The sequence below is a fragment of the Salvia hispanica genome, chromosome 4, assembly GCF_023119035.1.
Source record: "Salvia hispanica cultivar TCC Black 2014 chromosome 4, UniMelb_Shisp_WGS_1.0, whole genome shotgun sequence".
Taxonomy (NCBI): domain Eukaryota; kingdom Viridiplantae; phylum Streptophyta; class Magnoliopsida; order Lamiales; family Lamiaceae; genus Salvia; species Salvia hispanica.
In genome coordinates, this window is record NC_062968.1 from 35974229 (window position 1) to 35986572 (window position 12344).

At 35.1% G+C, this 12344-nt stretch overlaps 1 protein-coding gene across 4 annotated transcripts; it reads left to right on the forward strand.

The window, feature by feature from the left end:
• Positions 1 to 1979: 1979 nt before the first annotated feature.
• On the forward strand, positions 1980 to 8517 carry LOC125221578. 4 transcript variants are annotated; one of them, XM_048123719.1, is made up of 7 exons: positions 1980 to 2146; positions 3069 to 3273; positions 3892 to 4210; positions 4769 to 5722; positions 5906 to 6148; positions 6864 to 7012; positions 8051 to 8517. In XM_048123719.1, exons 1-6 carry the CDS (start codon positions 2043 to 2045, stop codon positions 6974 to 6976), a joined length of 1938 nt encoding a protein of 645 aa, XP_047979676.1. In that variant the 5' UTR covers positions 1980 to 2042; the 3' UTR covers positions 6977 to 7012; positions 8051 to 8517. The 4 variants fall into 4 exon arrangements, with proteins under 4 accessions (XP_047979676.1, XP_047979675.1, XP_047979677.1 ...); XM_048123718.1 differs by having other exon boundaries at positions 4769 to 6148; XM_048123720.1 differs by having other exon boundaries at positions 2014 to 2146; positions 3930 to 4210; positions 4769 to 6148.
• Positions 8518 to 12344: the final 3827 nt, after the last annotated feature.

Genomic DNA, 12344 nt, shown 5'->3' on the forward strand with positions numbered 1-12344 from the left:
CTCTTACATTTGTCCTAAAATTCTTTTTGGTCTCATATATTAAATTTGTGACATTTTGGTCCCTAACATATTGTTTTGGTACATTTTGGTCCCAAACAAGGTCACAAACTTAATGTATGGGACCCGAAAAGAATTTTATGGAAAATGTACGGGACTAAAATTGGACTTTAGTACTAGATTATAATTAAGTTATTAAATTGATCAAACATTTTGGCTGTTAATTTTAACATAAAATGATTATTTTGGACCAAAATAATACTACCTCCATCTCCCAAAATTTGCTACACTTTGACCCGACATGGGTTTTAAGAAATGTAATGGAACGTGAGTTGAAAAAGTTGGTGGGATGTGGGTCCTACTTTTAAAGTATTAGTTTTATAATAAAATGTGAATATGAATGAGTTAGTGGAATATGAGGTCCACTACCAAAAATGCTAAAAGTGAAGTGTATCAAATTTTCAGGAACGGACCAAAATAGTAAACTATATCAAATTTTCAGGGACAGAGATAGTATATTAGAGATCAAAAGATCAAAAACTTAATATATAAGACCAAAAAGAATTTAGAACAAATGTAAGGGACTGAAATTGAACTTTAGTCTTTAAATAAATACACAACAAAAATAAAGATCGCGCAAAATATAGGGGTAGATGAAAGAAATTTTGCAATTCGTTTTGGAAACAACACATTGATTTAATCATGATTTCATACCAGGATTCACCTTTATTATATTCCATTTTTTTCTAATTTTGTTTCGCTAATTATTAATGCACTTTTATCGTGGTTCTTAAGAAACTTTCACACTTTAATTAATATATTCAATTATTTTTTTATAATTAAATATTTAACTATTTTTCTCTCTTCATTTAATACTCATCCAGTCATTTTATCTCTTCACTTAAATACATTAACCAACAGTTACTAAAATTCCGTGCCGACTAAAAAATTTATTATCTTAGCCTAGACGGAGGAAGTATATTTTCAATCTGAAACCCTCGCTCTTCTCATCTAAAGTTCATGAAAATATATTGTACTAAGTTGAAATTCATGTAATAAATTACTCATTTTGTCCGTTATTACTTGTCACTAGTTTTTTTAGTCCGTTCGTCAATACTTGTCACATTTACATTTTATTATTGTTGATAACGGACTTACATTCCGCTAACTCATTATCACCACATTTTATAACAAAACTACTCCATATATATAAAAGTAGGATACACATTCGGCTAATTTTTTAACCCACTTTTTAGTACAGAGTACATTTTTTGAAACTCACGTCGAGTTAAAACATGACAATTAATGGTGGATAGAGGGGACTAATATTTTTAATAGTTAGTATACGTGGTAATAGACGTCAATAATCTTAAAATTAATTTGTACTCCTCCTATTTTATTGTAATTGAGTCACTTTTTTTTCATCCGTTTCAAAAAATTATATTGATAAATAATTAAAGTAGAAAGAAAAAAAGTAATAGAGAGAATAATATTGCTTCTTTATATTATTTTGTCTCTTAATTTAGTTTCTCTACTTTCCCCCGTCACATAATAATATGAGTCATTCTTATTGTGGACACGGGTTTTAAGAAAGGTACTCCCTCCGTCTCAGAGAAGTTGGCATACTTTGAAAATGACACGGGATTTTAGGAGGTTTTGTTTTGTGTGTTAAATGGAGAGAGAAAATATAATTTTTATATTCATGTGAGAGGGAACTTTTTCCAAAAAGGGAAATGTGACATCTTTTGTGGGACAAACTAAAAAGGAAAGTGTGCCAACTCCTCTGGGACGGAGGGAGTAAATAATAGTAGAATAAAAAAGTTAAAGTTTGACTATTAGAGGGAGCATCATTTTTTAATCATATTTTTTCAATTAGAGTTTTATAATCAAATTTATTTTAATCATGTTTTTTTAATCAAGTGTTTGTTTAATCTAACGAAAAATAAATTTCATTTCATTTCATTATATGCATCGGTACACAATTATCTGGGGCAGTGTGTTGTGCTTCCTTCAATTCTAGAGCTGGTACAGATATTCCCCCATCAATGGCCGACGGCGAAGCCAGCTTCAGTGCTGCGAACGACACCGTTGAGCTGGAGGCTATGCGCAAGGACGGCCACTCTTGGCACCCTTGTCAGGTTTCTCTCTGGTCAGTTTCCTCTCCTTTACTTTATTAGCTTTATTTTTATTGTAGATTGTAGAGAATTCACTCCTGTTCAGTCAATTGAAGAAATCTCACAGCGTGAGATCTTACTCAAGTTTTGATCAAAGTTTAGCATTTATATTTTAGGTGATTTTTAAACCTATTTTGTTTTATTGTTTGATGGCGATGTTCGTGATCAATAGTGTTCTGGACTTGACTCGGCTCCTGCAGACTTAAACACGGTTGGCATTTGTGAAATGAAACAAGTGTAACGAGTAATTGACATTTTGATCAGTGGATTAAATGTGTGTCGAAGTGGAATGTGCTAATGTTGCAGTTGTACCAGTGCATGTTATTTTAATGTTTGATGTCTGATGATGATGCTCCTGATCAGTGGTGTTTTGGAATTGAGTTGCGCTCCTGCAGATTTGACATCATTTGCATCTTCAAAATGAAGCAAATAAAACGAATAAATCACATTTTGATTCGGGGTGTACCTTTGTGTATGAATGTGCTTCAATTGTATCAGGGCATGTATATGCCTATTGCCTTCTTGATCAGATCTAAATGTAAATCACAATATAGCTTGTTTACTGGAATATAGCTTGCAAGTAAATTTTTGCTTCACATTTAATCCACACGTCTTGTAGGGGTTTTGATTACATTGGGATAGAGTAGATTAGCATTTCTCAGAAGTTATGTTGTTATTAGCCTTTGAGTGAATCAAAATGTAAACTCTGATTCGAATGCATTACCAAATATGTGTTCAAGTGTAGTATGAGAGGTTAATTAAATGAGCTCGAAAGAGCTATGAGGTGTGACTAACTTTGCTTTTAAAACATAACTGTTCCTGCTTGACAGATAGATCCATCACTGTTATATTGAATGTCTGGTGTATAGGGTGATGTAATGTTTCCTGCCGATGCAGCTCCAGAGGACAAGGGATCACTGTGCTGTATGGAAACAACTTGGAAGAGGTGATTATCGATAAACAGGAGATATTTGCACGCATTCGTGTTCGTTCCATTCCATTACAAGGTGATGACTGCTCGTCCATCAGAAAAGGTGATCATGTGCTTGCAACTGAAAGTTCACATGTTAAGGGTGTCTTCTATGACGCACGGGTGGAACAGGTATATATACAATTTCCATTCATGTCATCTTTGTAGGAGGAAAGACTGAATAGTCAATGGAATGACAGTGATTGGGGTACAGTACTTAAGTTTTAGGAGCACCAAAATTGCTACTACTATTAATGTCGTACAATAAATGCATGGATGTTTCCGATTATTCAACTACTTGCTTGTGGACTCGTAATATATGAAAAATATGACATAACCACTTTAACAAAATGAAATACTCTACTTTTTAACTCAACCATGTTACATACTATTGTAACACACTAACACTTTTAGGTGAATGGATGGGTGGAGGAAAGGCCAAATGTTTCTTACTTCAGAAATTCTTACATGTTATAATTAGTTTCCCAATTTCTACTTCTTGGTTAGGGTTGTTAGCATGGTCAGTGGTCCAGATATTTTCCACCTACCGACATTGGGAATACTTTGTTTTAGTCCCATGAAAATACCAAAGTTCATGATTTTACTATCTTATAGATAACTAAGGTCAGCATTTCTTTTTACATGTGCAGATATATTCAACCTAGTGTAGACTTAGTCATTGATTATTGTGAATTTTACTTCAGTCCTTTTCCAGCTACTCAATTTACATTCAAGAAGCTACATTAACAGGCAATTCATGTGAGACACTCAAAGAGTACCTACTGCAGATGTTCTTTCACTATCAAATGGCTTCACCATGCACTTCCAGAAGAAGCATTGACTGTCCCAGCAAGTGCAATCATGAAACTGGCGGCAACAAGCATCCATATTCATCCAACCATCTCTGCCTTCTTCAGCATGCAGGAACCATCAAATGCTTTACACGCAGAGGGGATGAACTGGGAAATGGATATTAATGTGCTACTGGAGCAGCAGATAAAAGAAATAAATACTTCAACAGAAGCTCCTGGGGAGAATATGTTGAAGGATTGTGTTTCTTCACGGAAAGGTGATAGTATGAGCCCATTTTTTTGTTGACCACCTATGTAGTCCATATTTTTTTGGACTGCAAGTATTACCTTCATTTACTACATCAGAGCATCAATAAATAGAGAATGGGTCCCACCTCATTAGAGAGAAAGGAGTTTCCAAAATTAGAAACTTCATACTTTTCAGGGACGGACTAAAAAATAAATAGTTCATACATTTCAGGGACGGAGGGAGTATGATATAAATTCATTTAAATTTGAGGTATTTATAAAGCTGGAAAGTGAAATTAAAGCTGGATCCTTAGGAAGGCAGCAAATAAACTGGACCTTTATAAGCCTCATTTGAAACAAAGAAATAACTAAACAAAGAAATAACTACCAAGCTGATAATAGTAAATATTACTTGTACTGATGATTCCTCTTTGCCACAGCTGTTTAAGTTTTTAGTAAGTTGTATGATAAACTGGCTTTGTTAAAGCCCAATAGATTAGTTCTCCTTGGTTGCCTACTGGTTTGTGTCGTCCATGTTTCATGCCAACCATTTTCAGGATAGTTTGTAATGATGTTTATTTATGCAGTTGATCTGAAAGGAAAAGGTCTTGGCTGGGAAATTGAAGCTTCATTCAAAGACCCACTTGGATCTGTTTCTTTTCTTGATAAATTGAATGGTTTCAACGGAAGTGTGAAGAAACAGCCTGTGATATTGGATACATCTCCAGCTCCCACTTCATCCATCCAAGAGGAGCCCCAAGGAAACAGATTCCTACTCAATCCTCTCGCAGCTCGTGCAGCTCTTGCTTCATTAAGATCAGAATCTCCTCAAAGTCCACAGTACTTGGCCCAGAGCCATGAGAAAGGAGATATGACTGGTCAGCATAGCACTGCCAAGTTGATGCAAGGGAATACAGTCTGTAGCATCTCTGCCGTTGATTGTTCATCAAATGCAGAAGATTTTTCACTGAAAAGAGCTTCTTTAGAACGCAATAGCCCAAATTATAGGAGCATTGTGAAGAAACTCTTCCCAACATCAAGTCCTACCGACACAGTTGAACTCTCTAATCTGTCTTGTGGAACGCAATTAAATGGGGTGGAAAAGAAAAACAAGATGGGAGAAAAGAAGACGCTGTCTGCAGATATGAGGTTGACACGATCTCAAATTCAGAGAGATAATGAAAAGCATGAGACTTCACAGGTGGCTAATAACAATAAGACACAGTCAAGGTTGACAGACATGCGCAGAGTTACACGATCAAGAGTCAAAGGAGCAGAGAAAATTGAACTCAAGGACTATCATGCAGCAGGAAAAGGTGATGTACACAATGAATGCGTGGAATCAGAAAGTTTTCCCCATAGTGCTAAAGCTCCAGAAAATTGTTTATCGCATAACCTGAAAGCAGTAGCTTCACCAATTAATGATCAGATCAGCACACGAAGGATTACTCGGTCAATAGAAAAAGGAGTAGAGAAAACTGATGTGAACGACAATAACAAAGCATCTAAAAATAATGTTCGCACTGGATGCACTAAACCAGGTACTTGTGCCCAATATACTGTAGCTCCTAAGTTTTGTTTATCAGACAACCAGAAAGCAGTAGCTTCACAGCTTGATGACGAGACCAGTATTCATGATATCAAGCATGTGAAACATGTTCCCGGAGAAGATGGAATGGTTGTTGATGTTAATACTCAGCAGGATTACTTGGTTCAAAATGCAGAGAAACACAATAATCCAAAAAGGCCAACACAATCAGCTGCTACTGAGGACACTGAGAGCAATACTGTGCAACTTAAACTAAAACAAAGGAAGATAAATTCGACTGAATCCAATTTTCCCATTGAGAATTCGTGTATTGACAGATCACTCGCTTCACTCCATGCCACTGAGAACAATGAACAGCTTTCTGAGGAAGGAGAGAACAGGAAAAGATTTACTCGTAATACCACTCCAAAAACTTCAGGTACTCAAAGGATATACTCCCTCTGTCTCACAAGAGTTTGCACTATTTCCTTTTTAGTCCATTCCACAAGAATATGCTCTTTCTAATTTTGGAAAGTATTTTCTCTCTATTGAGGTGGGACCCATTCTCCACTAAAAATACTTTAATTACTTTTTCTTTCTACCTCTCTCTTACTTTACCAATTTTGCATTAAAACTCGTGTCCAACCAAAAGGGCATACTCTTGTGGGACGGAGGGAGTATTAAAATCTCTATGCTTATAAATCTGGTCAAAGGATATTCTTGCTGCAAATGGTATGAACAAATCTATGAAATGACAGCTTTCCTGTATGATTTAATTATTAGTAAGGTTACATAAAGGTGGAAACAAAACAAAAGGATCAATTGGATCTTCCATCCCAGGAATAATTTGACTCTAAATCATCCCCTGAAAGAAGTTTCAAATCTCTCCTATGAAGCATTAAGCAGCAACGGTTCCTCTGCTTTTTCCCAAAAGTGCTAATTTTCCCATTTCTGGTGGAAAATGTATTGATTCTCTTTGCAATTCGGGCATTTCTTTACTCTATGCAGTTGAGTAGTAGTATATGTCAATATTATTCCATCCAGTTCCAGTTTCCTGTTGACTATCTCTAAAAGCTCAAAACCTTAAAATACATGCTGGATGCTGAAGCTTTGCAATTTTGATCTCCATTCCTAACAAGTATTTTACGTTTTAGCCGGAAGTCATCATGCCACAAGGAAGTCATCTGCAAGTTCAAGGAAGCAGGAGACACGATTTTCTCCCCGGCTCAGATTTCTTCCTCGAACTCGCTCCCAACACAGAGCTTAACCTAAAACAACAGTTGACGTAACATCTCCTATCCATGTAAGTATGACTTGTGCACATATATTGCATTCGGCCCTTTTGCTTGTACAGTTGAAATTTCTGTTAACTGACTTATTAGCTTAGTAGAACTCGACCCACACATGTCATTGAATTCAGATTGATTAGTGTGCTTTTATCGCATACAGTCTCTTCCATAATCAAACTAATATCATGTTCACTTTAAATGTAATGCCTTTAAAACCGGTCTAGATGGGGAAGGAGTACTATTTATTTACAAGAATACCATTGATTTTGGGTTGTCTGCTAACTTCTCAAGCTCATAAATAGCACTAATTAATACGTTTGAGAATTTGATTTAATCTAATATAAGTGTGTATGGTGGATTGAATGTGTTAAAGCATGGTATACATTTATGTATAATATGTTTATAATGTGATTTGGATATGATGTAGTATTAATTATGAGTTAGATTATCATATACAAGTCAGTTTGTTGGATTATAAAGTCATATGATGACTGTTGGTATGAAATGAAAACATGTGATCATAATGCGTTAGCCCAGTGCTCGAAGTGATGCCATAGGACAACAATACTGCATATCTTTTGATCACTCGTCTTTCGGATAACGAAAGATGGTTTTTGTACATCTTATTGAGCCATATCTGATCCGTCTGATCTGCACCCTATAAGGATTATCTAGGCAGCATCCTCACATGGGTAACATCTGTGTCAGATCAGTGTATCAGATATTGATCTTGTACGTAAACACATGTTTGTTACTAAGCAAGTTAAGGGGAAAAATTTACTCCATGTAGTATTTGTGATGTATGTGAATATGTGAACTATTTCACTATAACTTTGACATGACTTGGTATCTTGAAATTATATATACGATTATGTTCATTTCTGATATTTGCCAACGTAGAAATTGGTTATTGATACGATTATATAGATATGGTTGTGTATTGAATCAGAAAAACTATGGCGTAATGTTTTTTTAATCTTGAAATTATGTTCTAATGCACGAATATTGTACTGAGTTATTATAGCTCGCCTGTCTAAATTCCTCCCCTGCAGATTACGTCTCGAGCTTGCTTCATCACTTGTGCAGCTGTGTTACATTGAGACTAGCTCATTTTGGGTAAATATGTAGTATGTTGGTCCGTGTGGCATGTGGCTCAATGTCAATTGAAGTATAAACCCCTTTTAGACTGCTGCCAAAACTTTTTGTTTACGTTCTGGACATATCTTGAGATAGATTAAATGTAAAGCTAATTCAGAAGCTCGGCCATATTGCGTTGTGGAAGTTCAGAAGCAACTTTTGGATTATTTTGACTAGTCGAGTTAGCAAAAAAATATCCCCAAAATTCTTATCCCTTTTTTGTGTTGAAACGTTAAGGAACGTAACACCCACTCATTCAGTTTTTTAAATGATTGAGTAAGAGTTGTTACATTAAACTAGTTTAAATTTTGCGTAAATTGTTTAGCCATGATGACTGATGTTTTTTGTGATTGTTGTGCAAAGAAGAGAGATGGGAGTGTGATATTTGTTTGCACAAGTTTAACATTAGCTCTTAATGGAAGTTATATATCGCATTTATATCTGAAAAATATAAATATATCGTCTTAAAAAGTACTACCTCTGACCACAAAAATTCGTTCCGGTTTGACTGAGCACAGGTTCTAAAAAATGTGATGGAAAGTGAGTTGAAAAAGTTAGTGGATTGTGGGTCATAATTTTATATATTAGTTTTATTATAAAATGTGAGTAGAAATGAGTTAGTGGAATACGGGGTCCACTACCAAAAATGGTAAAAGTGAAATGGGATAAATTTTGGGGGACGAACTGTTAGGTTTGGTATACTGAAAAGCATGTTTCGAGCAAGTTTCGCGCGAATAGAATCTTGCTTGTATACGTAAAACTCTACAATCCACTTTTAACCCGATTCAGTATTATTCGAGCAGTCTCGCACGAATAGAATCACTATTATTATTACATTGTGTTTGCTTGTACATTTATAAGATGTTTTACAAACATTTAAATGCATAAGAAGTAAAGAAAGTCTAAGTCTTTTGCTTAGTAGATAAAGGAGGCAGAAAATACACAATATATTTTCTTCTGAAATTTTCGTTCCTTCTATTCTTGAAGGAGGACGTAATTTTATTGTTTTCTCCTCCGTGAGGAATTTTTCTGTCTCTTTTATTTAAGTCCTAGTATCCCGGTGAGATCAGCTCACACTGATATCGGAATACAGTTCGGGAACCAGAGAGAAGATATGGTCTAGTATTGAAGATCATCACGTGGAGAAGGTGCGAGCAATCGACGATTCTTTGGAGAATCAAATCGGTAACTCTAAACCGTAGAATTCATGTTTTAGGATTTATATTTTTCTAAGCATGAATTATTTGCATTCTAGCATGCAATTATCTGTTTAACATTTGAATTGATTAATCCCATAATCGGTCAAATAGATACGTATCTGATTTATTTGTTTTGTACAAGTCTTCCGCTGTGCAAGGGGCACCAAACCCCAACAATTAGTATCAGAGCCAATTTTTGGCTCTGATTATGTGGATTAATTTCATGTTATGTGAATTGCTTGATCGCATGAGTTCTTCGTTTATGTGTTTTATTTACTGTTGAACGAAGAAGCCCAAAGTTCCGTGAATGTTGGTGACCTGACTTTTGGAATCTAATTCCTAATATTAGTAATCAAAACATAATAATTATGTGGTAATGATTACTTTGACTCCAATTTTTTTTGGATACACACATAAATTCAATTGTTTTGAATGGATACGTGAATGCGTCATGGCTGCGTTGTGGAAAACCGCGATCACGGAGAAGCAGCAGCTCGCGACGGAATTAGCGGGCAACGTAGCACGCTGGGCAGGCTGCGTCGGCAGCCCATGCCTACAGGCTGGGCAGTTTGTGCGACGCGGCACAGCAGGTGCAGTCACGACAGCCCGAACAAAGCAGCCGCAGAAACGACTCCGGCAGCGACGACGGTCTGAGTGGGAGCCCTTTGAGGCAGTTCCCAGGCTTGAAAGACAGCGCCCTTCGTGAGCTGGGGTTGGAGCAGGCTGGGAGTCATCGTGGGTCAACGGTGCAGCAGCCGCTGCAAAAGGTGGCGTCGCAGCAGCGACGACGATGCAGCGCAACGCCGGTGGAGTTACTGGTGGCAGCGGTGATCCGGCTCGGGGGCGATGGCGCAGCAGCGTTGTCAACGTTCAGACGACGCAGCGCCAAGTGCGTCCTCGCGAGCAGATTTCGCTTTCCAAAATTAAATTAGGGTTTCCTAACTCTTGGAATTAATTTTGGAAATAATTCAAGATTATTAGAATTAAGATTTGAATATATATCTAGTGGATTTTATATATTATATAAAATTTGATTTTGTTTTAAATCATGGATTATTTATAGATTTTATCCTTATTTTATGGATTTGTAGGGATTTAATTCCTAGACGAAAATCCTAGTTAAATTAGGATAATGACAATCTAATATTTATCTATATCCTATGGATTAATGTGGATTTATCCCTAGACAAATCCTAGTTGGATTTAGATAGTGATTATATTATTTTATTCTTATCTTATGAGTTTATATGAACTTATTCATAGATAAATTCTAGATGGATTTGGATAGTGATAATATAATATTTTATTCTTATCTTATAGATTTATATGGATTTGTTCCTAGATAAATCTTGGATAGATTTGAATAATTATAATATAATATTATCTTATTCTATGGATTTATATGGATTTATTCCAAGATAAATCCTAGATGAATTAGGATAAATATTTACATTAATTTATTTTATCCTAGGGATTTGAATAGATTTAATTCTATTAAGACAAATCTTAGATGGATTAAAATAAGTATTAATCCAAGTTATCCTTATCTTTTGGATTTATGTCCTAGATAGATTAGGATGTTGATGATATATAAGAAATCCTTATTTAATTGGATTTAGATAAATTTATTTATCTAAGAAATCCTAAGAAATGTTTGATATATTCTGGATGTCTATTCTAAATAGAATTAGATTTGTATAAATCTTGGTTGATAGGATTTTATTTTTATCTTATGGATAATGGTGGAATTGTTTCTATCTAGTAATATCCTAGTACGATTTAAATAATGATAATCATAGATCAACGTTATCTTGAATTGTAGAATATGATTTTATCGAAATAAAATCTAAAATAATCCTAAATGGGTTTAGATAGTACATACTATCTTGATAAATCCTAAATGAATTGGATAAACATTATCCAAGATAAAACTTAATTATTTAATTGATTCTCCCTTGACTAGATTAAATAATTGTCGTTAATTATCATGTGTGTTTAAATGCCATGCATTAAATGGATTTATCTGTTTATTTGGTGTTTATCTATTTTAAGTGGATTATCTGTTTTATCTGCTTATGTGATAATTATGCAAAAACCAAAAATATCTAAGTGATGATTACAACAAGTGCGTTGTATACGGTCTCCATCGGTTGGACTGCCAAATTTTGTGAAGCTGATTTTCCAATATTATTGCCACCTGCAAAGTAGAGACAATAATCCTACGAAAACAGTAAGTTCATAAGGGCGGACTTCTCACATAATAAATAGAATGAACTAGAAAGTGGTTCCCAATATTATTGCCACCTGCAAAGTAGGGACAATAATCCTAAGGAACTGCGAGTTTCAGGGTTCAATCAGAATTTATGAGATAGCTTGGTTTTGTTATCAGCACATGAACATTGTCATGGGAGTGTGTTGTAGAAATAAAATTCTGTAATGCTAAATCCGATGGTCGTGCTTAGGCAACATTAGGCGTATTAACCTCCAAAGGAGGATACAATTTAATGCGTCGGTGTTGTGACCAGTAAAATTGTCAAAATTTTAATGCGTATTAACCCCCAAAGGAGGATACAATTTATTAATTTTGTTGTTGTAAGATACATAATTGTTTTGTGGTTATTTATGATTATGTATTGAGCATGAGTATGTAATAATAAGTTTCTTTGCCAAATCTTCATTATGTCATTTAATATTTGTCTGCGATCCTTAAATAAAGAATACTCGAATGCCTAAATTATGTAGACCGGAAACGAAAATAGATAAAATTCTCATTGCTGAAAGCTTGGAGTTTATACTCAATGATTCATGTCCTCCGTTTCCTCGACATAATTCCACGAAGAATGTTCGAGAATGCATTATGCATGTACTTGACAAGCTCTTTGAGGAATAAGGTCAAGCTATTTTCCTTTAAGTAGCTCGACAAGTCTTGGTTAATGACGATAAAAGATGGATATCAATAGAATCTGTCAAGATGATTCGATTGGAATATCTTAGAGTGACAGAATGTTTT